The following is a 25,583-nucleotide window of genomic DNA, read 5'->3' as shown; positions in this document are numbered from 1 at the left end:
TGGTTTTCATTTCTTTTTTATTGTTAAAAAAATACTAACAGTAATTAAAACAGACATACAAACAAACATTCACAACCCATCACCGAGTCCTGAAAGCTTGGGCCATTTGTTCCCAGTGGAGTCCTTCATCTAACGGCAGATGGTGATTTTAGCCAAAAGGCCCCTTCATGTTTTTCATGGGGGGGTACTGCTCCTCCATCGGCATGGCCCCAAAACAGTCGGAGGGGTTACAGTGGCCAGTCTTGCCTGGCTGGCCTGTGGGGCCGGGGGGTCCAGGGATGCCGGGAATGCCTTGCTGGCCCATAGGTCCAGTTGGGCCCATCTTGCCATACCCTGGAGGACCTTGCGGTCCTAGGGAAGAAAGAGTCAGAGAGGGAAAGTCAGGAGGCCCAAATCGTGAGAAAAGAAGCAGCAATGGTCATGATAAGTAACACCGGACATCTGATAAATACCTCTCAGGTTACAAGGTGTGTTTATGAAAACCTAGTCTGGTCCTCACAATCACTTCACAATAACAACACTACTACCTGGTATTATGAGAGTGCCCACGTGCCAGGCACTGGCCTAAGTGCCTTTGATGCAGTATTTTTTTTAATCTTCACAATAATTCCCTGAGAAAGGAGCCCTCATCTCGTTTTAGCCATGAGGACCCAGGCCCAGAGAGTTGCACATCTGGTGAGTGGTGAAGCTGGGTGGCAGAACCAAGTCACCGGGCTTTGGTCATTCTCTTTTAGGCTCTACAGTCAAGCATGTGTCTTAGAGAGCGCCGCTGGAGCCTAAATGACTTCCTTAAGGTTATACAGCCAGAAAGAGGCCGAGCAGGACTCGAACTCATCTTCCCTGGCTCCCAGCACATCCAGTTGTCTTCTGCTGTGTCGTGCTAGTACAGCTTAGGACTTGAGGGCAGGGATGGGGACTTCCACTCCCCACCCACCCACAGGCCCTAGGAGAGTGTCAGGCACACAGCAGTAATACTGTCAATGTTGGTTGATTGACCTGTAGTTATTTGGGGTTGTACATGATTGTGTTGTGGAAAGAACAAAAGTTGGGGTGGGGGTCTCTGCTGCTCTGGATTCGTTGTCTCAAATGCTGGTTTTTCCTACCTGGGGGACCAGGGAGACCACTTTCTCCTGCGATGCCAACACCAATGTCTCCTTTTTCACCTTTGGTACCAGGCAGCCCTGGGACAAGGGAAACAAAATAAGTCCTATCCCTGGGCAAAAGGAAAAATGACACCTCCCATCGGACTATGTGAAACACACACAACACACCATATTCACAACAGACCTCATGTAATGCGCATGCCTGCCCCAGAGAGCCCTGGGTGCCCCTCCAGGAACAGAGGGCAGAGCTACCTCTCATTCCTGGCACACCCTGCCGTCCTTCTCTGCCAATCTGTCCGGGGAGCCCCGGTGATCCTGGAGCACCTGGCCGACCAGGAGAACCGTCCTTCCCTGGGGGACCTGGTCGTCCTGGAGCCGCCGCCATCTCCACGGGAAACTGCATCCTGGAGGTGTAGTAAGCCATTCTCTCTGCAAGAAAAAACAAGGGCAGGTCAGAGGGTGCCCAAGCGACCCAGAGCAACTGCAGATGCTGCAGGCAGGCCGCCCACATGGAGTCCGAAACAGCCTGTCTCCAGTGGGGTATGAGCCCTGATATGGAGATAATCTCCCCTGTGACCTCCGAGCCCTCCCCTCCACTCCACCTTCCACAGCCATCTTTCTGAAGCACAAATCTGAATACAGCATCTCTTTTCTTGAACACCCTTCACTGATTCACCACTGGTTTCAGGACAAAGCCAGACCCTTGCCTGGCATTCAAGGTCTGCTTCCCAAGCTCGCTATCCAGCCCTTCAGGGCAGGGTCCATGTCACTTCACCCCTGTGCTGTGACCCCAGTCCCTAGCACCTCAGTGTGGGTTCAATAAATGAACAGATAGAGTTGCTGCTCGTCCCTTTATTTAGAGACCGCTTACTGCTGTCTTGGCTTGATGTCAAATTACTTGTCTGTCTTCTTTGCTCAAGTGGGGGCCCAGGGAGGGCAGGAAAGGGTCATTTTATCTCTCAACAGAGCAGGTGATAGGGAAGGTCTGAAGTAAAATTGAACATACACCTGCCAACTGCAGGCCTTTAAGTATGTTGCGGGGGGGGGGGGGGGGGGGGCAGGGAGTGGGGAGGACACAGAACTTTAAGGAAAAGGAGGCCAGGGCAGGGCAGGAAAGTAGCTGGGAAGGGAAAACAGCACCCACCACCCAGCCCATGCCAATTACCGTCAAACATTTTAATGATCTCTTGTTGGATGAACCTCTTGATTTCATCATAATTCACCATGTCTCCCTAAGGAAAAAGAAAAAAACCTCCCTCGATTGTACTTCCAAGCCTGGTGCTTTTTTCCTGGGAACAGACATCTATGGAAATTAAGGATGGCAAAGGTGCCAGGAGCCTCCCGGAGATCCTTAAAGTCCTAACCCTCCCTAAGTGGCACAGAATATTTTGTGCATGAGTGCATTTTTTCTGGGGAGAGGACCCACACACATTTAAGAACCCCCGGCTCTCCCACACACATTTAAGAACCACTGAATGAGGGTTGTGCGCTTCCCCACAGAATGCCAGTTGATCTACTGAAATGATCCAAGCTCCACCCCACCTGCCTGCTCTACGGGCAGTACCCAGGCTGCCAGCCTTCCCCCTTACCATGGAGCCTGGCATGCCAGGCAATCCAGGGCTCCCCGCAGGTCCTGGAGATCCAGGGTGGCCTCTCTCTCCAACAGGACCCGGTGGCCCCACAGGCCCCATGGAACCACTCTTGCCAGGTCCCCCAGGCATGCCAGCTCTCCCTTTCTCTCCTGCCTGGCCCTTCTGTCCTGCAGGTCCTGGATCACCCTACAAGGACAGGAAGTCACAGTCCAGCATTGCCAAGTATTGCCAAGCCCCCTTCATGATGTCTCAGCCATCTCCCACCGGGCCCACAGCATCTCCCTCTGGATGGTGGCCACCGCATCCTGACAGGTTGCCCTGCCTCACTCTCCTGCAAATCACCCTCCACACTGCCCCCAGAGCATTCCTTCTAGAAAACAGTTCTTATCATGTTACTCACTGCTTAGAAATTTTGATGGTTCCCAAACGCTCTCAGGATAAAGGCCTAATTCCTTGGCCAGACGTTCAAGACCATTCAAATATGTCCTGACCATACTTCTCCAGGCTCATCTCCCAGCCCTCACACCTCCAGTCATATCTCCCTGGACATAATTCTCAGATTCTGCCATGCTGTCTTAGTCCTCCCAGCCTTTGTACAAGCAGTTCCCTTGCTTGAAACGTCCTCCCCCACTTCTCTACTCAGTGCACTCCTCTTACTCAGCTGAAATGGTCTTGTTCTTTACACAGCCTCTCTGACTCCCTAGGAAGATTGGGGACTCCTCCCCTCAGAATCCACAGGGCTATGTCAAATCCCCTTTGATAAAACTCAACACTCTAGTGTAACCGTGTCTTAGCTGTAGTGAGCTCCCACTGCTCAGGGACCTCTATCTGTGTACCCAAGGCCAGGACAGAGGACCTAGAATGTAAGCAAGTTCAAGTTGATGCTGGCAGAATAAAAGAATGAATGGGGGGAAGCGGCTGTGGCTCAATCAGTTGGGTTCTGGTCTACCATATGGGAGGCCCTGGGTTTGCATCCCGGGGCCTCCTTGTGAAGGCAGGCTCACCCGCATGCTGTGGAGAGCCGCCTATCTGCAAGCATCACAGAGCGCCACCCAGCCTGCAAGCACCACAGAGAGAGCCGACTCAGCAAGGTGACACAACAAAAAAGGGAGACAAGCACAAACACAGAAGCACGCAGAGCAAATGGCACAAAGAGCAGACAGCAAGCAAGCTGCAAGGGGGGAGGGGAAAATAAATAAATAAATACAGACACAGAAGAATGCACAGCAAATGGACACAGAGAGTAGACAGTGCGCAAAAAGCCGCAAGGGGGAGTAATTTAAAAAATTGCTTAAAAAAAAAGAATGAATGGGGAAGTGGATGTGGCTTAAGTGATTGAGCTCCCACCTACTACCGGGGAGGTCTGGGGTTCGATTCCTTGTGCCTCCTGGAGAAGACGAGCAAGATAGCAAGCTGGCACAACAAGATGACACAACAAGGAGACACAAGGAAGAAAGACAATGAGAGACACAACAAAGGAGGGAACTGAGGTAGTTCAAGCAATTGAGCGCCTCTCTTCCTCATGGGAAGTCCCAGGTTTGGTTCCTGGTGCCTCCTAAAGAGAAGGAAAGCAGGCACAGAGAACACACAGCAAAAGGACACAGAGAGCAGACAGCGAGCACAAACAACGAGGCGGGGGATCAGAATAAATAATGAAATCTTTTAAAAAAAGAATGAAGGAGTGAATGAATCAATCAATGAGTGGATGAATGGTGATTCCCATCCCCCAACCACATCTAAGAACCCTGGAAGGGCCCGTGTGGGAAGATTTCAGAGGAGCTTGCTCCAAGTCCTACCCACTGACTTTCCTGTGCCTCCGTTCTGTGCCTAAAGTCAAAGTTGGAGCTGCGCTTAATCAACTCACGAGCATCGCCTCTCAAATCCAGCCAGTGCCCACTTACCTTTGAACCAGGAAGTCCATAGAGCCCCTGTTTCCCAGGGGGTCCCTGGAGAAGGAGAGAAAAAGTCAGTGGTCAAGTACAGGCAGCACCCCTGAGCTGACCGTGGCAGGTAGGAGGTGGGAAGGGACTACCATCCACAGCCCTAGGCCCCCGGGCTGTGGCTTTGAGAAAGGACAGCAGCCTCCCTGCCAGCAGAGGGTGGGCAGCCTGGAAGAATGATGTCCCCTGGGCCATGGCCTTGTTGATCATGTTGGCGTGTCCCTTGTTATGGAAGAAAGGAGGTGGGAAGAAGACAGAAGGAGAGGGCCTGAATGTGGCATGTGGAGGGCCTGGTAGGAGCGGATGCTCAGGAATGGTTTGTTTGGAGTTTATTATGATTATAGCTGCTTTTTGACAAGGCACCTGGTAAAAAATAAACAATGAAAAACAAGCCTTCTCTAGTTCCCAGTTTCTCTCTCCTGAGCAGCAAGAGTTACTGATTTCCTGTCTATCTGTCCAGAGAGAGGATGCATACAGGGAATGCTTACTGAATGAACAAGTTGGGGCCTGGGAAAGCAGCGTCCCCAGGGGAAAAGGAGACCAGAACAACATACCTCTTTGCCAGCTGCACCATCCATGCCTGGTTCGCCCTGGGGAGTGGGGAGCAATGGCAGATGTGACCTGGCCCACAGAGCAGGCCCAGCCCCCTGCCCACCAAGAACCCACAGTCCTCCAGGCCTCACCCTCTGACACTCTGGGCCTGGGCATGGACACTAAGCCCCCCACTCTAGCGCCACATCACACCCCAGCCCCATACCGATGGTCCTGACTATGAACTCTTGAGAGACAAGTACCCCATGCCCAGCTAGAGCCCAGCACCTCGTGCCCTTCCCGGCTGTGAGATCTGCTAAATGTTTGCTTAATGAATGCATGAACTGTGAGCAGGAAGCCTTTAGCCTCCTGTGAAGTTCCAGAAATTGGCCAGGGCGAGCCTGAGCCCACTCCCTCCCCACGCCAGGAGAAGCTGCCTCTTTGGCCCAGGTCTATTCTGAGGGGATGCTGGGGAGGAGTCTGTGAGCATGCAAGTGGAGGATTCATCCAGGGACCCTGGAGGCTCCTGAGCCTGCAGGCAGAAAGAGGAAGGTGGGTCAGAGGGACCTACCCAGGGTCCTTGGCAGGAATGTGAGTGAGTAGGAGAGTGGCAGATGGCCGGCCGACCTGCCCTGCACCAGCTGGAGCCATCCACCCCATCCCAGGCAACCAGCTCCAGGGTCAGGCAGGGACTGCTGCCGAGGTCAGGCTACTGCTCCCCAAAAGACAGTCTGCTTTGGTGGAAAGCACCCTGATCTTGGGGCTAGGAGACCTGGGACCCTACATCAGCTTTCAGGATACTTTTCAGCCCTGAAACTGGCTATCAGTTCCATCTGAAGTGGGTCACCTAGCATTGCAGAGTGGCTCAGGACACAAGTTCTGGAATCAGGCAGGCTGGGGATTCAGCCCCAGCTCTTTCACTCTAGCTGTGTGACTCTGAGCAACCTACTTAACTTTGCTGAACCTCAGTTTCCTTATCTATAAAACAGGACAACCAGACCCACTAAACAGGGCTGCAGTAGAGGTTAAATGGTGCAATGCACATCAAGCACTTAGTTTGCCATCCAGTACGTGGCCACTGACCAATATATTGAAGCTCCTAATATTAAGTATCATCTAAGATCAAGGAGTGGTTTCTGGGGAGCTGAGAAAGCTACAGCAACAGTAATGCAGTGGCTTGTTCCTGACATTTACAAAGATTTCCCGTGGTTACCAACAAGCTCCCTTGGGGAGAGGGCAGGGGCAGAACAGGGACCAAGTCTCTTCTGTCCAACCCCTAGTTGAGGGATCTGCTTAAGGCTGGGGTTGGTCTGTCATCAGAGGCAGTGACCTTGTGTGCAGATGGCACAGTACTGACTTGCAGGGCTTGTCTTTTCTTCCAAATATGATGTGATCCTCAGGCACAAGCTCCAGCCTGCCATCTCGCCATGCTAGCAGCTTCTCCCTCTCTGGAGATGCCAGATCTATAGCCCTGAGCTCAAGTGGTAAAGCCAAGTGACCCTTTCCCTAGGGGGTTGAGCCATGGAATAGGGGGCCTTACCGGGGGACCAGGGTGTCCAGGTGGGCCAGGCTGGCCTGGAAGGCCTCCCAGGCCTCTTTCTCCAGTGGCTCCCTTGTCTCCTTTCAGTCCCTAGAGGGGGATGGGGAGAGGAGAGGCGAGGCAGTGGGGCAGACCCCCACATAGCTAGAGGCACACACCCCATCATGTGCCAGGGACCATGTCCCACCTCCCAGAACCCACAGGGAGAGGCGGTGCTGCATGAACTTGCAGGGGGGCCCTGGGACGGCCCCCAGCCCTCTCCGAAGGTCTTTGCTCTGTGGTGGTCGGGGCGATCTTTGGAGGAAGGAGAGGCTGATACCAGGGAGGAAGAGGGGCTGGGGACAAACCCATCTCCCTCCCCTCTGAAAGGAGCCCGCAGCAGAACCGGGCAAAGCCCCTGGGAAAGTGGGGTGAGGGGAGCCTGTCACTCACCACTGCAGAGATCCCAGCTGGACCTGGCTGGCCTGGAGGCCCTGGTGGCCCCTAAAGAGAGATGAGTCAGCGGGAGGGCAAGAGGCTCCAGGAACAAGGCCCCGGGGAGGGAGAGAGGGGCTGGCCGGGAGGAAGCCGGCGAGCCCAGCAGCTCCATTTGTCCTTAAACCTTTTCTTCCCTTCTGGTCCTGCACTTGAGCTTTTGCCAGAAGATCTATACCAGGGGTCCAACGAGGCCCCTCACTCCTACCCCATGCCCAGAGGGGTGTCCAGGGCTCCCTGAGGGCATGATCTGAGAGGCCAAGTGCAGAGGGCTGCGGCCTGAGAGAGCTACATCGTGGGCCTGGCTGTCTCCTGAGGCTTCTCGGAAGGCCGCTCCACCTTCTCCCTGCTCTGTGGGGGAGTGAAGACCAGGAGCCGGGGGTCTGAGAAGCAGGACTGTGAGGGGAAGGGGCTCAGCCCCAACCCCAACGTCCACATGGATAAAATCCGTGGCTGGCACCCTGCTGCTCCCCTAACACTTAAGTGCATGGAGACTCCCAGTTACTTGCCAAAACCCCCGGGGAAGACTCCATCCCTGCCCGGTGGGGAAGGGGGGGCTGTTCTGAAACGTCTCCCTCACCTCTGGTGGCCACATCCTGGCCTTTGAGACACAGCTCAGATGTGCCCGTCCCGGTCAGAGGTGACACCTTCTGTGCACCCCAAGTCACTCAGTTCCCTCCAAAGCATTACCCCCCACACCCTCAGACCGAAAGTTCCAGAGTCCACGGACACTGTTCTATCATCTCAAGTCCTGGGGCAAAACTGTCCAGCACTGTGGCCCACAGCAGGGGGGCTGGGCTGGCCACACAGAAGGGAGAGGAGGCCCCTTGTCCCCTGCTCCCTGGAAGTCTCCAGTAAGGACCCAGTGCAGAGCGTGTGCCCCTAGACACTCATTTCCTTTCGTTGTCTGTAACGTGAGGGGACTGGACTAGATCTGGGGTTTCTATTCAAGGACCTCGGAACCTCTTGAGATTCATAAAAATAGTGATGGGGATCTGAAAGTTTCTTTTTTTTAGTCATGAACTACTTTAACATCTCAAAAAGCCTCCTGGAAATTTCCCAGCCAGCTACAATAGGGCTGCACTACACCATCTGTGGCTTTGCTTTTAGCTGGAACCCCATCAGCTCTGCACGGCCCTACAGATCAAAGGCGCTGGTTGGCAGTCTTCTGTGTTACTGATGAGCAAAGGAGATGGTGAAATGCATTATTGCTTAGTAAATGTCTTCTCCAAGTCACCCCATTTCAGTAAAGGACACCACCCACCTACCCAGTGGCTCAAGCCAAACTCAGGAGTTGCCCTTCATCCCTCTCTTCCCACCTCCCACAGCCCCCCATCCCGGTCGTCAGCAAGTCCTCTACCTCCAAACACACCCCGAGTCTGTCCATGTGTCCCCTCTCTTCTACAGCCACCCCCCACTGCTGAGAAAGCCCCTGGTCGGTAGCCCCGCTTCCACTTGTGCCCCCTCTCTCAAACTCGTGACCAGATCTCCGGGGCCCTCCAAGCCCACCTGCCCTCTTCCCCGAGTGCCCTCCACACTGTGCTCCAGCCACGCCCACCTGCTCTGTCCTGTAGCAAGCTCCTTGTCATCAGGCCTCTGCTCAAATGTCACTTCTCCTCCCCACTGCCTCCCTGTAGCCTCACATCCTTAACTGATGCTTTTCACATTTATTTATTTGCTCGTTGTGCCTGCTTGAAGGCTCAGGGACATCAGGAACCTCATCTGTCTGGTCCACTGCTCTGCCCCAGGGCCTGGACCACGCCTGCTATGGGGCAGGTGCTCGATAAAGACTTTTGATTGACAGGTAAACTCAAATGTGTCCAGGAAACAAGAACATGGTGAGAGGCCTGGAAACCACCGGGTTGGGTGAGCCAGAAGCTCCTTGGTCAGGTCCTTCATCACCAGCCTGCCCCCCAGGCCCCGCCCCAGCTGAGTCCTAACCTCATAGAGGCAGAGGTAAAACGGTTCAACTCACAAGATGGCCGGGGGGACCGGGTCTTCCCTGGGGTCCCATGGCACCAGGCTCACCCTGTAGGAGCCAGAAAAAGGGAGAAACAAGACAAAAACAGATGACTCACACACACGTGGCTGGTAGGTGGGAGAGGGCTGAGCAGAGCAGGCGGGAACGCTGCTCTGTCCCTCCAGAGCCTGAGGGACCAGTGCCACCCAGGAGAATTGTTGAATCAAGAAAGTGGAGCCCCCCAACCCAAGGAAGCCAGGCTCTGCCTTTCAAGGTTGGACTTGACAGCCTCTAGGGAGGGGGCCAGTTATAACACTTGAGAGGAGGGAGAAGGCTCACGGCGAGCAACGTTAGACAAAACCTCCCTCAGAAGACCAAGGGAGGTAACTGCTTTGCCAGTGAGTGGGAGGAAGCCACTGCGTCCCAGACTCAGCAGGGCCCAAGGAGCCTTACCTCTGCTCCAGGTCGGCCACTGCTGCCAGGGGGACCTGGTTTGCCACAGTCACCCTGGAAGAGAGAGAGGCAGCTGGTGCTCACTGCAGCTCTACTTGGTACCCCCACCCCAAGTCGACCCCCCTGGGGCTTGGCCACCTGCCCTGGCTCTGACGCCCTCGGGCTAGTAGGTGGAGAAGCCCTGTCCCAGTCTGCCAGGTACTGGTGGCTTGGATGCTGCCTTGTCACCTTGTCCAGGGGTCAGGCAGTGCCTCCACCCAGCCAAAGCTGCCATGTCTTGAGGCAGGTGTCAGGAGAGCAGAGAAAACCTGCCTGGCAGAAGTCACCAGGCCCTTACCTTAGGTCCTGGGAGGCCAGGATGTCCTGTTTTCCCTTTGAAGCCCTGGAAGAAAAACCAGGAAGCCATCCTGCTTGTCTCTCCCTCACCCCAGCCAGAGAGGCCTCTTCCTATCCCTCCCTCCTCGGGTTAAACAAATCAAACCAGCCCAAAGTCACAACGTGGTGGCCACAGAGGATCTAGATTTTGGTTGTCCACCCACCCAGGCAGAGCCTGCAGCTTGCTCAGTCTTTGGGACCACAGAGCTCCCGGCTCCTTCCTGCAGTTCAACTTACCGGGGGTCCCATGATTCCAGGGGGGCCAGCAAGACCGGGATCCCCCTAGGGAAAGAGACCAGGGCACTGAGACAGAAGTCTTGCCAAACCTGCATCCAGCTCATCCACTGCTGTCTTCGGCCTTCTCCAGCCCCTCTTCCCCCAGCTCTCCTGGGATGGAGGGATGTCACATGGGGCAAGGGGAAGAATCCAAGACTGGCTCAGCCCCTGTGGACCCTGGGTAAACCCCAGCTCCTCTCTGGGCCTTAGTTTTCCTTCTTTTGAGTGCAGGAGGAGGTTGAACTTGATGCTCTGCTCTTTGGCATGGCCCCGTCCCTTTCGGATTCCTCAGCAAAACCAGACCCAGGGAGCAGGCTGATTCTTTCGGACACTCAGCCTAGTTTCTCTAGTTGCCTAAGTTTGCAGATATAAATGAGTCGCCTTCACTGTCCTGCCTTTGCTGAGGCCCAGCACATCCAGCCAGGCTAGGCCACCGGAGAATTCAGGAGCCAAGGGGCTCTGCTGCCCTCAGGGGGTCGGGGTGCAGTGGAAGGCAGGCCAAGGGAAGGTGTGGGTGCCCCCAGTGGAGGTGGGGACGCTTCAGCTCCCTTCCCCAGGCTTCCCTTGACTCTGGCTCCCGGAGGAGAAAGGAGAAGGAAGGAGGCGCCGTCCCAGCCCGCCGCCTCACCCTCAAGCCAGGCTTGCCGTCCTTCCCGTCCAGACCGTCCAGGCCCGCAGGGCCCTGCAAACAGGAAAAAGGCCCTCCTGCTAGAGCCCCGGAGGTGGGAAGCCTTTACTCCCCCCATCGCCCTCTCCCCATCCCCCCCTTGCCACAGGCACACGTGCACATGCACGAACGCGTGTGCACACCCCTCCCACAAGCCCACCAGGCTCAGGGGGCCAACACTCACCTGAATCCCGGGAGGTCCTGGTGGCCCAGGGGGACCAGGCAAGCCCGATGGGCCCCGAATCCCTTCGCTGCCCTGGAAACCAGACCCCCATCAGTCGGCAGGGCCTCACCCCCTGCGGTCTAGGCCCTGGACCAGAGACCGGTGAGTACAGGATTTCAGGACAGCTGGCTTCTACCCCCAACCTGGCCTGGCCTCCCTGGCGGCTTCCACAACCTCCTTGAGAGGATCTACCGTCGTCTGCAAAGGTGCCCCTTCCCTCGTCACTCCACCAGGGAGGGACAGAGCCCATTTGGCCCAGTGACTTCTTCAGGGCTGAGCCAGGAGCTGGCATGGCCAGTGCTCAGTGCCAAACCGAAGGCATCGGTCCCAGCAATGTGCCAAGCACTGTGTGCAGGCTGATGTCCCCAAGACAAATAAAGGGTGACCTCTGTTGACAGGAGCTCACGGTCTGGTGAGTTCACAGGCCCACTACCACCAAGGATGTGAATGAGGGCTAGGGGGGGGTTCAAAGAGGAGAGTTCGCTCTGCTTGGGGGCCAGGGAAAATGTCACAGAAGTGTCCCCAGACCCTGAAGGATCACTGGGATTTAGGCGAGTGGAGGAGAAAGGGGCATGGCAGAGGGAATGCAGAGAAAGGATAAAGGTTTGGAAGTGGTACCATGCTCAGTCCCCCAGAGTATCCGGTTGGGGGGGCAGTCTGTAAAAGGCAGGGGGGGGGCAACTGGGAAGCCCTTTATTAAGCGGTAGTAAGCAGGCCAGTGGTCTTCAAATAGCACTTCTCAAGGCCTTGGGGGTTCCCAGGGAAACCTCTGTGCTGGGGGCACCAGGTAGGGGCCTGGCGGCTGGGGCTCCAGGACCCCTCCCCTTGCCTTAGCCCGAGCATCGCCACTTGAAGCTGTTTTAGAGATTGGGCTTTCGCTTGTGCTTCTGGGTGAAGAAAGAACTCAGGGGCTCCAGAATAAAGTCTGAAACCTTCTCAGCAGGCACTGGGAGCTATTCGGGGTAAGGCGAGGCAGGAGAGTGATGAAAACTGAAGTGTGGACTAGAATGTTGACTGGAGATGGGGGGACAGGCCAGTGAAGAGGGCTGCTGCAGTCCCCCAGTGGGGAGAGGACGCCTTTCCAGAACAGTGAACATGGGGAAGCCAAGAGAAAGGGAATAGAGACCTGAGACCCAGAAAACCCAGGAAGGAGCTTGGTGGGGGAGGGCAGGGGAGGAGAAACGGGACACACAGTCATTGCAATGCCACCAGCCACCAGGAGGGGTCAGCACAGCCCCAAGAAATAGCCCCCACTGGGCACCAGGGCAGAGAACCGTTGGCCAGATGTTGGGCTCCTCCACAATGACCGGCCTAAGGAGAGCAGGCAGCCCTGAGACACAGAGGCAGGCCACTTCCTGCAGCACAGAGGGCTCCAGTCAGCGGGTGAGAACGCCCCTCCCACAGGGAAGGGAAGGGAGGTGGCACAGTGGAGGCAGCAGAGGTCATGGGGCTCCCCTGGGCTGGGAGGGAAAGTCTGAGCTCTGCAGCTAACTGACAGTGAGCCCCACTCCCCTACTGCCAGGCCTCAGTTTCCTCACCTGGAAATGAGATGTTAAACCAAGGGGGCCCTTCGACCTAGGCCCTGCCAGCTCTGAAGTGCTGTGCTGTGTGTGCTTAGAGCAAAGAGGCTCCCCTGACTGCAGGCCTCCTGTCCTTCCCTTTGGGCCATGGTCCCCCACCCCCAACCCGAACCCAAGAAATCAGTCTGGGGGGCCCCCTCCCTCCCCACCATTGACTCTGAGGAACCCAGAGGTTAGGTTGAGACAGAGATACCAGCCATGAAACCAAAGCTGAACTACATCTCCAAAGTATCAAGCCAGTCCCAGGGGCAGTGAGTCTGCTCCTTCTTTCCTTATCTCCAAATCGCAGGCCACTTGCTGCCCTCTGGGCCCTTGGGGACACATGCACATGGCTGCCCGGGAGACCATTCCCCCTCCAGGCTCACTCCTCCTGCGGTCCCCAGACAGCCAATGCCCGGGACAATTCCTGCTGCAATGTGGGGTTCCAGTCTAGGACAGGCCGCCTCCTTCCCTCAACTCCTAGCTCTCCCCCTCACTAGCCCCTCGGCCTCCTCCCCACCCACCCTCCCTGCCTTTCCCCCTCTCGCAACAGACCAGGACACGGGCTGCACAGAGGCTGGCAGGGTCCTTGGCACCGGCCCCCTCCCGCTTGTCTGCCTGGCCCCTGTAGCCAGCAGCCCATCCCTGGAGGTCTTTGCATCCCTCAGAGGCCAGGGGCTAGGGAAGGGGGGCCCGGGGCTGCGTGGCTCAGATGAGTGCGCTTTGACCAGCCTGGGGTTCTGCTCACCTTCTCCGCTTGGGGACCGGGCGGGCCAGGGGCTCCAGCTTTGCCAGGGAATCCAGAGGGACCCTGTACGGATAAAGGAGCAGGCAGGAGTGAGAGAGGGGCCGGAGGGGGAGCGCCTCTCCTTTCTTCCCCCTCTTTGTGCTACACTGTTGTTAACACAAGACTTTTTGATTTCTTAGAAGCACCCACCACGGAGCAATCGGCCTGGCCCCCCCCCCGCCACTGGCTGGGGCCCACCCAGGAGGCCCTGCTCTCCAGGCCCCGGCTCCTGGAATCAGGCCTGGCCGCCCAGGCCATCCTCCCTCCTCCCGCCCCTCCCCAGGCTCGTCCTCACCCCAGCCCGGCCTGCCCGGCCTGCCCCTCCCCGACGGGACCACATCACACACAGCCGGCTCTGTCTTCACTTACCGGTGGGCCCGGAAAGCCTGGCTGGCCTTGAAATCCCTGCAGGAAGAAGCAAGGGACAGTTGGCTGTGCTGCCCCCTCCGTCCTGCCTGGTGGCCCAGGTGGAAGGAACGACAGAGTAGGGCAGTCCCGAGCCCCAGGGCCTGGGCCAGGAGGCAGCTCTGCCCAAGATGGCAGCAGGTGAGACGCTGGGCGTGCGTTGGGGGTCAAAACTCCAGAGCAAGGGGGCTCGAGCTGGTCGCCTGCCCTCCCCAGCCTCCCCCAGCCATCCGCCGTGGTCAGGACAGCCTGGCAGGCCGCCGACGCCCACTCACCTGGTCGCCCTTCTCACCCGAGTTTCCTTGGGGTCCTCGCTCTCCTCGGGGACCCTGTCACCCACACAGAACAACACAGCTGGTACCCAATCTTCCTTCCCTCAGACCCCGGGCAGGACTGGGCCAGGGCCCCCTGTGTCCTCACCTCCCCTGCCCACACACGCACTCACCACTGGGCCTGTGGGACCCGGGAGGCCTTCAGATCCTGGTGGGCCCTGCGGACACAGAGGGGCAGAATTGGACCCTACAGATGGGTGGAATGGGCAAGGGACAGTGCCACAGCCGAGGACAGAGCAGAGGCAGGGGGTGTGGTGGGGGGCCCTCTAGGCCAGCAGAGCCTCCCCTCTCTTGCCCAAACAACCGAACCAGGCTCCTAACTGATCCCACCACCTCCTGGCTCACTCCAAACCAGCTAGCAAATGGCTGCCATCTTCTCTTCCTCAAGCACAGCTCTGATGATGTTACTCTCTTGCTCAAAAACCTTCCATGGCTCCCGTCTGCCAGCTGAACGAGGTGCCCAGTCTCCACCAATGTTAATTGTGGAGGTGTTCAGGAGTACAGCCTCGTGGCTCCTTCCCTCAAATGCCATTCAGGTCTCAGCTCAAATGCCACATCCTCAGGGAGGCCTCCCCTGACCCTCCCTTCCCCGGCTCTATTTTCCTTCACCATCTTGTCCCTCCTGTTTTATGTGTCTTTGTTTAGTCACCTGTTAGTATCTGGTATCCCCAGGTCAGCCCCCAGCAGACTCATGAGAAGGATCATTTTTTACTAAATGCTCGATGGTTTGTTGAATCCCACTGAGGCCTCACAGAGACTTGTGAGGAAGGAAAAGTAAAGCTCTGCTCCCAGTTTGGCTGACCCCGGATGTGAGGTTCGTGAGGTCTGTCACCAGATGGGCTGGGGTCCAAGTCCAGGCGTCACCGCCAGCCAGCCGCGGGACCCTGGCTGAGTCACATGGAGCCTCAGTCACCTCATCCAGTAACAACCCCAGCTCTGGTGGCCCTGGGGATCACCAGCAAAGCCACTTGCCCAGGGACGGAGGCCGCGGTGGAGCTTGGTCCAGAGTCCCACGCCTGGCGGCCTCCCGGGCCGCCCCTGCCTGTGCAGGAGAGGCGGTCCTCTGGCAGCTGGCCCCCCAGCCCCCCTGCCCCTCGACAGCCCCGGCCAGCCTGTCTCCCTGAAACCCGCTGGGATGCTCCTGGCCGCTCCCGCCTCCGCGGCAACCAGCCTGCGCCGACTGCTTGAGACGCAGCTGGAGCGACTCAGGGGGGCAGGGGAAGCAGGGGTCACGGTCTCCTCCTCCACAGGCGGCTAGGAAAACCTCCAGGCTGCGGCAGCAGCGGAGGCGGCAGGGCAGGGAAGCGCTCCGTTTGAAGCCCTTCCTCCCGCCCCCGCGCTGAGCTGCGACTCACCGATTCTCCCTTCTCTCCCGCAGGCCCCACGTAGCCACGCTCCCCCTTGATGCCCTGACAAGCAAGCGAAGGGAGAGCAGAATTAGCCCCATGGCCTGCCCGTCACGGCGCTAATGTGAGGGGTGGAGACTGCAGCTGGCTCACAGGCCAGCACTTAGAGGCAGATGGCACAGAGGGAGACGGCTGGGGAGGAGAGGGGCGGCTCCCAGTGGCCGCCCACCTGCCGCCAGAGCCCTAGGTGGACCGCGGGGACATGCCCGCCCACGGGCTCCTGTGTGAGGGTAGCACTGTCTCCTCAACTCTCCCACCTCCCCGTGGAGGCGGATTTTGATTCTGGCTGTGTCCAGGCATCTGGGGTGCTTTGAGAGTCAGGCCCTGTGGGTGCGATGACTGGAAGGGTACCCAAAGGCAGAGTGACGGGGCTGACCCACACCACCCAGGGGCCCACAGTGGGGGGTGGCACGGATGGCCTGGCAAAGGCCTGGGCTGAACTGCTTGGGGAGCTGGGAGGTGGACTTGAAGGGTGCCTGCCGATGGATGCCCGAGCCTGCTCCTATCTTGTCATGGCCCCAGGGCCAAGGTCTTTGTACTCACAGGCAGTCCTGGGGGGCCCATGGCGCCTGGATAGCCAGGTTGTCCTGGAGGGCCCTGTAAAGGAAGGGAGGCAGGATGGAGCAGCCCTCAGCACTTCTGTTCCCACTTCCCTGGGCCAAAGCCCAAAAGTCTGGAGCTGCCCTACGGCAGGTGCAGCCCCTGCCTGGGCCGTTTCCCCAAGCCGGGTTCCCTTGGCCATGACCACCACCAGCAGCCCCCTGGGAGCTGAGCCAGAGGAGGGGGCCCAGAGTGTGGGACGAGGGGGACCAGGGAGGAGCGGCTGGAAGGGTCCAGCTGAATGCTGCAGGAAGAGGGAAGGAGAAAAGCCCCCAGGTAGGAGATCTGCCTCTTCAGAGCTGGAGGGGGTGTGAAGAGCCCAGACAGAGAGAAGCAGGGCTGAACGCAGAGGAGCCCCCGTCTCCCCTGCCTCCCCAGCCCCCCAGCCTCTGCTTACCGGCTCCCCCTTGTCTCCTGTCAGGCCCCTGAGGCCTCGCTCTCCTTGAAGACCCTGGGAGAGAAAAGGCCTGAGAACCTGCAGAGGAGGCCGGTCCCTCCCAGCCGGCTCCCTCCCCGGCCGGCTGCCCCCGAGCTTCACTCCAGGCCAAGCGGAGGTCGCTGGTGGCCCCAGTGGCCCCGGCAAAGAGGCTGTCCGGGGTGTGCCCCAGGAGGGTGTCCAAGGCGTAAATGCCCACAGACGGGTGCCTCTCGGGAGCCTGCCCCCAGGGGCTGACTCTCAGAGGGCACCTCTCAGGAGGTGACCCATTGGTGTGACCTACTGTGGTAGATGTCGGGGTGTACTCCTAAGAGGGTGACAAATTGTGCCCTTCCTGAGATGAAAGGCAGGACAGGTGCCCCCGAGGATGCTCCCCATCAAGCTGTACCCCCAGATACCTGACACTTACCTGTCCCAGCCACACACACACCCAATCACCCCCCAAATCAAAAACCACCTTCCTTTAGGGCTGAAGGAGAGAGCATGGGAGGGGCCCCCTCCAGAGCAGTCCCTGTCACTGTCGGGGGGAAGGGGCTCTCGATTTCAATCACAGCCAGAGCCCTGCCCCTCAGGCCTCACCTGGCCTTCCCCGCACCACGATGAGCCTCATGCCCGCCCCTTCTCCCTCGTCCCTCGAGAGACGGCGCCCAGACCTCTCCACAGCCCAAGACAGATGGCTAGACGGACAGATGGCCCCTTCACCCAAGCAAACAGAAACAGACACGGTCCGGCCAGAGATGAGGGTGTGGGGACAGATGGAACTGCGACAAGGCGGGCCGGCGCCCCGGGCCTCCACCACCAGGCGTGGGCGGAAGGAGCCGGGCGCTGGGAACACGAATCCGACAAACAGGAGGTTAGTGCCCACGACCCCGGGGGCAGCAACAGCGAGGATGGGGCGATTTAAACACACCTGTGACGACGGACGACGGAAGCAGAGCAATTAACGACAATTAACAACACCCAGCAGGAGCAGGCCAAGGCGCTGGGCAGAGAAGGGCAGGGCCCGGCGCCACCCAGAACCCCAAATGGCTGCTCTCATGTTCCCAGCCTTGGAGAAGACTGGAAATGGAGCCAAGGAGGAGGAAGGGAAGAGGAGGAGGAAGCCGAGCGCTTCCTCTAGGATGGTGGGAAGGTGCAGGCAGGGCCGCCTTCACATCCCGGGCGGGGGGAGGGGGGGCCTCTGGCCGGCCTCTCCAGGCAGCAGGGCCTCCAACCTGTGCCAGCCTGCAGTGCGAAGCCCTAGAGCTTTGGCATCTCTGCCAGGCTCTGTGCCAGGTGCCTGGCTGAGCCCCAAGAACTACTTTCAGCAAATCTTCAGTTAACACCAAAGGGGGAAGAAGCAGGAGGCAAACGTGAGAAAGGGAGGGAGAAAGAGGCCCCTGGAGATACCCACTTAAAATGAAAGGTAAAGTGGCTCAGGAGGACTTGTGGGGAATGACGTGGGGTTGTGGGTAGGAGAGAAAAGCCGGTAGAAGAGAGCAGGTTAGGGAAAGAAAGCAGGGGAAGAGGGAGAGGGGAAATGGGAAGAAGTCAGAGCCTGGGACCTCGGGGAAACTGTGTCGTTAGCTACCATGCCTGAAGGGGGCAACAAAAAACATGGAGGGTGGAGGGCACGATGAGGGGGGAGACAGACAAAAGCCACAGAGACCTGGCCGGCGGCGGGGGAGAGGGGCCGAGCAGTGTTAGGTTCTTACAGGCAATCCGGGGGAGCCAACAGCACCAGGAAAACCTGGGGGGCCCTGGGGGGAGAAACAGGCAGGTCACATCTCGCAAGCCCAGTAACCCCGGGGTGGTCGGGGGCTGGGGGGGGAGTCACAGGGGGTTTTCGATGCAGCTAAAAAAGAGATCTGTTGAAGTCTTGGCCCAGAAGACATCTGCTCCTCCTCTTGGCTCCCGGAGGAAGGGTTCTGCCGTCAGCAGAGCCGCAAAACCGCGCTCAGGTCAGAAAGTTCTTCCCAAGACTAACCAGATGTCCTTGCTGGAATGGACACCCGTTTCTTTCGGTCTTCTGCCCTCCATAAAAAGGGCCCTAAGGCAGCTCCCAGCAGCCATTTCTCCCCTCCAAAGAAAGCGTTTTCAGTTTTATCTTCCTGCCCTATCAACGCCACAGAGGACTCCAGGGACAGGCTCCTGGCCTGGCCTTTGCAGACTTGCCCTAGAGATGGCCCTACAGAGCAACGGAGGGCAGAACCCATCTCGGCCCCTGGCACCCACAGGGACTGGAGGTCTAGCCAGGCTGCCCCGTGTCTCCTGGCTGCTGAGGCCATGAGCCAGAAGCCCGGCAGCCTGGATCCACGGTGAAAACCCACAGGATGGGGCAAAGGTCCACCCCAGGGCCCGCTAGGAGGAGCACGGCAACAGGGTGGAGCAGGCGGTTCCAGGGGAGTCGGTGGTGGAGGGAGGAAGGTCCCTCTTTCTGCTCAGCCCAGCTTCCTGGGACAAGGTGGCAGAATGGTGTCTGGATGTTAAAACGCCTTTGTGGGCTTCTCAAGTAGGCCAGGGAACCACAGATACTTACAATTGGGCCTGGGGGACCTGGGGAGCCCCTCACACCAGGCGGACCCTGCAAAAGAAGCCAAGGGAAATGGGGTGAAGAGGTCTCGGTGGACCTTCCTCCCAGCTCCCCGCAGCCGGCGTCAGCGGGAGGGCGGCTGGTGTCAGAACAGGACCCTGGTGTTAAAATGGCCTTTCCTTCGGGTCAGTCATTCAACAAACACTTTTTAAGCAGCTACTATGTACCAGGCTCTGGACACAGCAATAAATAAAACAGATGAAAGCCCCTGCTTTGTGGAGCTCACCTTCGGGGGAGAGGGGGACAGGCACACAGGTGGTGGTCAGTAGATACCCACCCAATGTTCCCGAGTGAGCATACAGCAGGTCAGATGATGAGGAGGGTGATGCAGGGAAGGGGACCGGCAGTTCTGGGATTGGGGTGGGGGTCGGATTTTAAAGAGGTCAGGGCAGGCCTGACTGAGGGGTGGCATCAAGCAAAGAGCTGAAGGAGGGAAGGAACGAGCCACGGCGATGAGTGTTCTGGCAGAGAAAACAGCTGGGCCCTGGGGAGGCAGAGTGTGGATTGGGGGCCAGTGAGGAGGCCAGTGTGCTGGGAAGCAGGTGGGGGCAGAGCGGCAGAGTGTGAGGCCTGGGGGGGCCGCTGAAGGATTTCAGAGAGAACCAGCATCCTCAGGGCCCAGGCCGATGAGGGTGCGTCCCGGCTCCTACCTCTTCTCCTCTCTGGCCTGGCAGTCCTGGAGGACCGGGCAGGCCTGGGCTCCCAGCACAGCCGGGATCTCCCTCGTGGTTGTCTCCCTGGAGGGGGGATGGAGGTGGTGAGAGCGAGCACCAGGGGCGCGGGGCGGGGGCAAAGCGGGGGGAAGGCCACTCACCCGGGCCTCCTCGGCTCTGGGGCGCTCCCGCTCTGTGAAGCACTGTGGAGGGCAGTGAGAGGCGCTGTCAGACAGGGCCGGCCAGGGAGCTCTCCCGGCCACCCACCGGGCTGCCCCGCGCCCAGCTGCCTACCCGGACGCAGTTGTCGTGGCCCGGCACGCCGGGAATGCCCTGGTCCCCCTCCTCTCCTTTCTCGACGATGGACACTGGGTGGGCTGTCTGCCCCTGGACACAGTCCCCACAGATGCTCTGAGGAGAGAGGGGGGAAGGCGGTGGGTGTGGGCTGGATGGGGGAAGCCCACACAGACCCCAGAGCCAGGGACACCCTGCTTGGCAGTCCTCTGCCCACGCCCTCTCTCTCCCCGGCCCCCGCCCTGCAGGAGCTTTGCTCGATCCTCAGGGGACCCCGTCCCGACAATTGGCTTTGAGTTTCCTCCAGGAAGAAGCTCTGGTGGGGCCAAGCCAAAGCCCCTTTCCCAGACAGGCGTGTGGGAGGAGGCGGAGGGGCCCACAGAGGGACCATCTGTCCCGACTGTTCCTGCAACCTGCGCCCACCGCGAGGACAAGCAGCGAGGATTTAGGCTGGAGAGGCTGGCTCCACGCACCAGCTCCGCCCCAGGGAGCAAGGAAACCGCTGCAGGAGGAGCCGGTCTTCACAGCGCAGGGGCCTGGCCCCACTCCCAGAGCAGACCCCAATGCTCACAGCACCCCACTGAGGCTCTTCCCTACTGGAAGCAGGGGTTCTGACCTGCTTTGGGCCACAGACTCCCTCTGAGATTTTGATGGAAGCTATGCATCCTCTTCCCAGAAAAATAAAACCAAGCAGTAAAGCCTGGCCCATTTCAGAGGACTCGGGGAGCCGGGCTGGGCCCCAAGGGAGGACCTGCAACTCTACTCTTCCCTGTTCACTGCAAAGCCCAATGATAATGGCTGTCATTTACTCAGCACCCATAACACCAGGCATCCTGACGACGCAGCCAGGCGGGTTATCTTATAAACATTCTGGAGACGAGAAAGCCAGTGCTCAAAGAGGCACTTAACTCGTCTAAGGAGGGAAAGCCTGATTGGCCTTGGTCGGGATGAGGCTTCCTCTGCCCACAGATGCACATGGCCCTGGAGCTCCTGGGCAGCAGGGCTCAGGCATCATCTGACCCTTTCTCTATTGTGCACCCAGCTCCTGTCTGGGGCACTCTGCAGAACACTTCATTAAGAAGCGAGCGGGTAAAATGCTTTGGGGAGAAATGTCAGGTCCTGCATTTGGAGTCAAGCAATCACCTGCCCAAGGGCAGGACTCCAGTGGCTTTACAGAAGCCCAGGGAGTAGAGCTGGGGATTTTGTTGCCACAAGTCCACGGTGACCCAACGGGTAGCTGCTGCCAGAGGCTAACATGGGCTCAGGCCACTTCTGGAGACATCTGCTGTCCAGAGCAGGGGCAGGAAGGCAAGGCCCATAATCTACCTTGACCAGGGCCCATCGAGGTCATGGGATGTCCAGGCTACTGATTAGTCAGGATAGGGGAGAGGGACTCCCGAGGATGTTGAGCTGGGAGGAGAGGAGAGTCCAGCAACACAAAGGTCACAGCAGGTGAAATCACCGTGCTCTTAACTCTAGAGGTGAGCGAGCAAGGAGGGGCCCAGGGCGCCCCTGCCCGCCTTGGAGGATGAGGCGAAGCAAAAGCCCTTTGGTCTGGTCTTGACACTGTTTACAGCCTCCAGCACAGGCCGACTCTCCCACTGGGCCCCAAGACCACTTTTTTGTACCACTAAAATTGCTTCTCCTATCCCATCTTCTCCCTGGATTCTTTCTGGATTGACTGGAGAACAGCCGAAGGCTTCTTCCAGGCCCCTGTCCAGTCCAAGCATAGGACTTAAAATTCCAAGCCCTGCCCGGCCTTCACTCCACTCCCCTGCACTCTGCTGTGGAAGCTGCCCAATCTGCCCTGGCATGTCCCAGGCCATACGGGCCTCGCTGCAGGCTGCTATGGCACCTTTCAGGGTTGGAATTCACTGACAGTATCCCCCTTGTGGGTGTCTTCACTGGATTCATTCTAGCAGTTATTCAGTAGATATGAACTGAGGGTCTGGTATGAGCCAGGCACCGTGCTAGGCTCTTAGAGAGGAGCTTGGAATGCACATTTCCCCAGAACAGCCAGCTTTCTCTGCAGTTCTCTCTGTGAACGCCACATGGCTTAGCACTTAGTAGGAGAGCCCCCACCAGCTCCTACACCCTTCTCTCTTACCCTCTTACCTTAAGGAGCTGCTGTTCAATTGGTAAGGATCCCTGCAAGAGACAGACGTGTGGGCTCAAGCAGGTGGGCAGAGACAGGATCAGGTGCAACCTTAGGAAGCACCAGCATCCAGGCCCCTCCCAGCCACAAGGAAGTAGAGGAGAGGGGCCCCCGGGGGGAAGAGGTGAGAGGAGAGTCCCAGGAGGAGGGGAAGAAGAGGGGCCCCCACAGCTAAAGGAGCCAGCCCGGCAAGCCCAGCCTGAGAAGAGCAGGGAGGGGCCAGGCAGGGCGTCCTGGGCCTCTACCTACCAGTTCTGCCGTTCGCCCTGGTTGCCCTGGCAAACCGTTGTTTCCAGGCACTCCCTGCAGTCAAGGAGAGACACGAGTGAGGAGGAGCCTCTCTCCAGCCCACTGAGTGCCCCTCGCCATTCCCGTGATCCCCGCTGCCTCAACCCCTCATCCTGCAGAGCGGAGAGCTCCACCTGGCACAAAGCCGGCATCTGTTCTGAGCCCAAAAGTCTTTGAAGGGGAAGCCAAGCAGGCCCAGAGGGCTGGCCTGCTCCCCGAGCCAGTCCAGTGGGGAGTTTTGTTCTCACAGGTCAGGGCAAGGACAGAAATTGGGCAGAGGCTCTTCCATATAGTGAATAACTGTTGTTTCTTCCCGTGCCAAGCACTTTTCCTCTATTTTCTCATTTAATCACCATTGTATCTTGGTGAGCTAGGTGTTACCACCATCTTAAAAACAGAACAAAGAAATCAGAGAGGTAAGGAGCTCGCCAGAGTTCCAGGACAGGCAAGGCATAGAGCTGAGAAGCCTGCGGGCTCCCAACCCCTCTTAACCGCTCCTCCACCATTATTCCTCGATCGGCGTCCCACAGAGCACACGGGCACACGCCGTGGGTCGGGGTTTGGGCAGGAGACCCATCTAGATACAAATGCCGACTAACTGTATAACTTTTGGGGCTTACTTTAAAAAACAAAACAACTCTCTGTGCCTCAGTTTCCTTAAGTGTAAAACCGGAAGAGTTTCTCCTGAGGCTTAAAGGAGGTCATGACTGCCAAGTTAGTACAGAGCCAGGCACCTGGGACGCACACAGGGGGTCGCTGCCGGCCACCCATCCTCCTGGCGAGTCACAGTGCACATCTGCATACTCCGTGCTCCAGGGAGGAGGGAGTGTGTTGAGTTTTTTTTTTTTTTTTTTTTTTTAAAGATTTATTTATTTATTTAATTTCCCCCCCTCCCCTGGTTGTCTGTTCTTGGTGTCTATTTGCTGCGTCTTGTTTCTTTGTCCGCTTCTGTTGTCGTCAGCGGCACGGGAAGTGTGGGCGGCGCCATTCCTGGGCAGGCTGCTCTTTCTTTTCACGCTGGGCGGCTTTCCTCACGGGCGCACTCCTTGCGCGTGGGGCTCCCCCACGCGGGGGACACCCTTGCGTGGCACGGCACTCCTTGCGCGCATCAGCACTGCGCATGGCCAGCTCCACACGGGTCAAGGAGGCCCGGGGTTTGAACCGCGGACCTCCTATATGGTAGACGGACGCCCTAACCACTGGGCCAAAGTCCGTTTCCCGTGTGTTGAGTTTTAAATCCCCAGTGCCCGCCATGGGGAGGCAGGCCTACGATACTCTGAGGGAACGCCCCACTGCTTGCCCGTTCTCCCTGCACAGGATTTCCTTGGCCCGCGCTGAGATCTGGCCTCTCTTCAAGTCGTAGCTCCCAGCAACAGAAGGCATCGCCTTCCCTGGCCCAGCCAGACCTGGAGTCAGTCTCCACCCCAGCCCCTCCTGGGCCCCCACACACGGTCTCCCAGTCCTGATCCTTCTGCCTCCTAAAGGAGTTGATACTCATTGAATAAATGCTCGGTTAATAAAAGAAGCATCCAGTGCTCAGAATAGTGCCTGGCCCCGGGCAAGCTCCTTGAAAGTGTCCATTATGATTATGCCCTCGTTATCATCCCCTCTGCACTCTCCCTTGCCCACGAGTTAGTCCAGACCCCCTACTTTGTGATTCTTTCCTGCCCTCCCAGAACTAAACATCCTACCTGTTCTACTGTAGAAGTGGAGAATGCCGGCGCGGGAGTCGAACCCCGAGTTTAAACTGAGGCTCAACGACCAAGTCTCTGAACTTCCTGAAGTTATTCTGGACTGAATAATGCCATTCAGTTTCCTCCTTTGTGAAATGGGTGAGGATTCAACGAGATAAGGAGTTTGGGACCACATGACCTAGGGCAAGTAGCCCCTCCATTCCTGAGTCTGTTCCTACCCAGAGGGGGTCTGTGGGAGAAGGCCCTGCACCCTGCCTGGCCCAGGGCAGCGGCCGGCGGGCGGCAGCCTCAGCCTGCTCTGGTGCCTGGGACCACACTCTTTCCTTTCCTTTCTCGTTGCCCCCGCAGGCCTCGGCAGGTTCACCCACTATCGTCTTGGGCTCGCTAACAGGGCACTTTGAAATGACTCACACACTGCCTCCCACTTCCCCAAGCAAATCGCAAGCCCCCTGCAGACAGAGCCCTGCTTCCTGCAGTGCAGCAAGGAGCTTGGGGCCTCTCCGCAAATGTGGGGCTGGCCCATGGGGAACTACAGGCCCCCAAGAGGCAGAGGGAAGTGGGACCCGACACAGACTCCCATCGGCAGTGGTGGCTCACCAGGGAAGATCCTGGGAGGGGTGTGTCTGGCGGCAAAGGGGGGTGGGAGGATATATCAGATCTTCTGGGCAGGGGAGATGGTTTGTGAGAAGCTTCCACAGCATTCTGCTCTGCTTCCTTGCCCCCTCTTCAGGTGAGAGTTATCCTTCCAGGAGCTGAGAGCCAGACACCCTAAGCTGCTGTCTGTGCCTCCCAGATCCTCTGGAAAATGTGGCCTGGTATGGAAATCACTGGGGACCTGTCTGGGAAGGCAGCAGGAGAGCAGGAAGTGCTCTGCCCTGGGAAACCCCAGTCCAGCACTGCTTCTTCTGAACCAGATGACCTCAGATGAGCTACTTCACCTCTTAGAGCCTCAACCTGCCAGCTGTGTGTTAGGTATACTTCTACCTCCTTAATGGGGTTGATGGAAGGCTCAGGTGAACAAAAGAGTGGGTGGAAAACAATGAGAGCAGTCACCATAGTAATGTCGACCGACGCTTTCGAACCATGTGCCAGGCGAGGTTCTGTGCCCTTCCCATGTACTAACTCGTTTAATGCTCTCAAAAGCCCTGATTGGGTCCTGTAATTATCTCCATTGACCAGATAAAGGGATTGAGACACAGAGAGGTTAAGCAACTTGCCCAACATCACACAGATAGCACATGGCAGAACCAAGGTTCAAATTCAGGCTG

At 58.0% G+C, this 25,583-nt stretch overlaps 1 protein-coding gene across 9 annotated transcripts in view; it reads right to left on the bottom strand.

Annotated features, from left to right (window-relative positions):
* Nucleotides 1-25,583, bottom strand: part of COL16A1 (collagen type XVI alpha 1 chain) — a 50,858-nt gene continuing 25,275 nt past the window's right edge. For 7 of the 9 annotated variants that reach the window (XM_058303999.2, XM_058304000.2, XM_023592538.3 and 4 more), the window contains 29 exons: nucleotides 22,583-22,636; nucleotides 22,294-22,326; nucleotides 20,179-20,295; nucleotides 20,046-20,087; nucleotides 19,882-19,968; nucleotides 19,178-19,222; nucleotides 18,354-18,398; nucleotides 16,621-16,674; nucleotides 16,167-16,220; nucleotides 15,573-15,626; nucleotides 14,331-14,375; nucleotides 14,161-14,214; nucleotides 13,850-13,885; nucleotides 13,442-13,504; nucleotides 11,096-11,167; nucleotides 10,873-10,926; nucleotides 10,206-10,250; nucleotides 9,931-9,975; nucleotides 9,594-9,647; nucleotides 9,156-9,209; nucleotides 7,139-7,189; nucleotides 6,707-6,796; nucleotides 5,190-5,225; nucleotides 4,597-4,641; nucleotides 2,693-2,881; nucleotides 2,269-2,335; nucleotides 1,356-1,532; nucleotides 1,104-1,181; nucleotides 1-351 (listed from right to left, as the gene is read on the bottom strand). In XM_058303999.2, the coding sequence (XP_058159982.1) occupies nucleotides 149-351; nucleotides 1,104-1,181; nucleotides 1,356-1,532; nucleotides 2,269-2,335; nucleotides 2,693-2,881; nucleotides 4,597-4,641; nucleotides 5,190-5,225; nucleotides 6,707-6,796; nucleotides 7,139-7,189; nucleotides 9,156-9,209; nucleotides 9,594-9,647; nucleotides 9,931-9,975; nucleotides 10,206-10,250; nucleotides 10,873-10,926; nucleotides 11,096-11,167; nucleotides 13,442-13,504; nucleotides 13,850-13,885; nucleotides 14,161-14,214; nucleotides 14,331-14,375; nucleotides 15,573-15,626; nucleotides 16,167-16,220; nucleotides 16,621-16,674; nucleotides 18,354-18,398; nucleotides 19,178-19,222; nucleotides 19,882-19,968; nucleotides 20,046-20,087; nucleotides 20,179-20,295; nucleotides 22,294-22,326; nucleotides 22,583-22,636 (2,043 nt within the window). In that variant the 3' untranslated portion in view covers nucleotides 1-148. The remainder of the gene's footprint in view (nucleotides 352-1,103; nucleotides 1,182-1,355; nucleotides 1,533-2,268; nucleotides 2,336-2,692; nucleotides 2,882-4,596; nucleotides 4,642-5,189; nucleotides 5,226-6,706; nucleotides 6,797-7,138; nucleotides 7,190-9,155; nucleotides 9,210-9,593; nucleotides 9,648-9,930; nucleotides 9,976-10,205; nucleotides 10,251-10,872; nucleotides 10,927-11,095; nucleotides 11,168-13,441; nucleotides 13,505-13,849; nucleotides 13,886-14,160; nucleotides 14,215-14,330; nucleotides 14,376-15,572; nucleotides 15,627-16,166; nucleotides 16,221-16,620; nucleotides 16,675-18,353; nucleotides 18,399-19,177; nucleotides 19,223-19,881; nucleotides 19,969-20,045; nucleotides 20,088-20,178; nucleotides 20,296-22,293; nucleotides 22,327-22,582; nucleotides 22,637-25,583) is intronic. The other 2 variants (XM_023592541.3, XM_023592544.3) reach the window with 1 other exon arrangement.

This window comes from Dasypus novemcinctus, chromosome 9 (genome assembly GCF_030445035.2).
Source record: "Dasypus novemcinctus isolate mDasNov1 chromosome 9, mDasNov1.1.hap2, whole genome shotgun sequence".
Classification (NCBI taxonomy): Eukaryota; Metazoa; Chordata; class Mammalia; order Cingulata; family Dasypodidae; genus Dasypus; species Dasypus novemcinctus.
The sequence above is the reverse complement of the archived record's forward strand: the minus strand, read 5'-3'. Positions and strand labels throughout refer to the sequence as shown.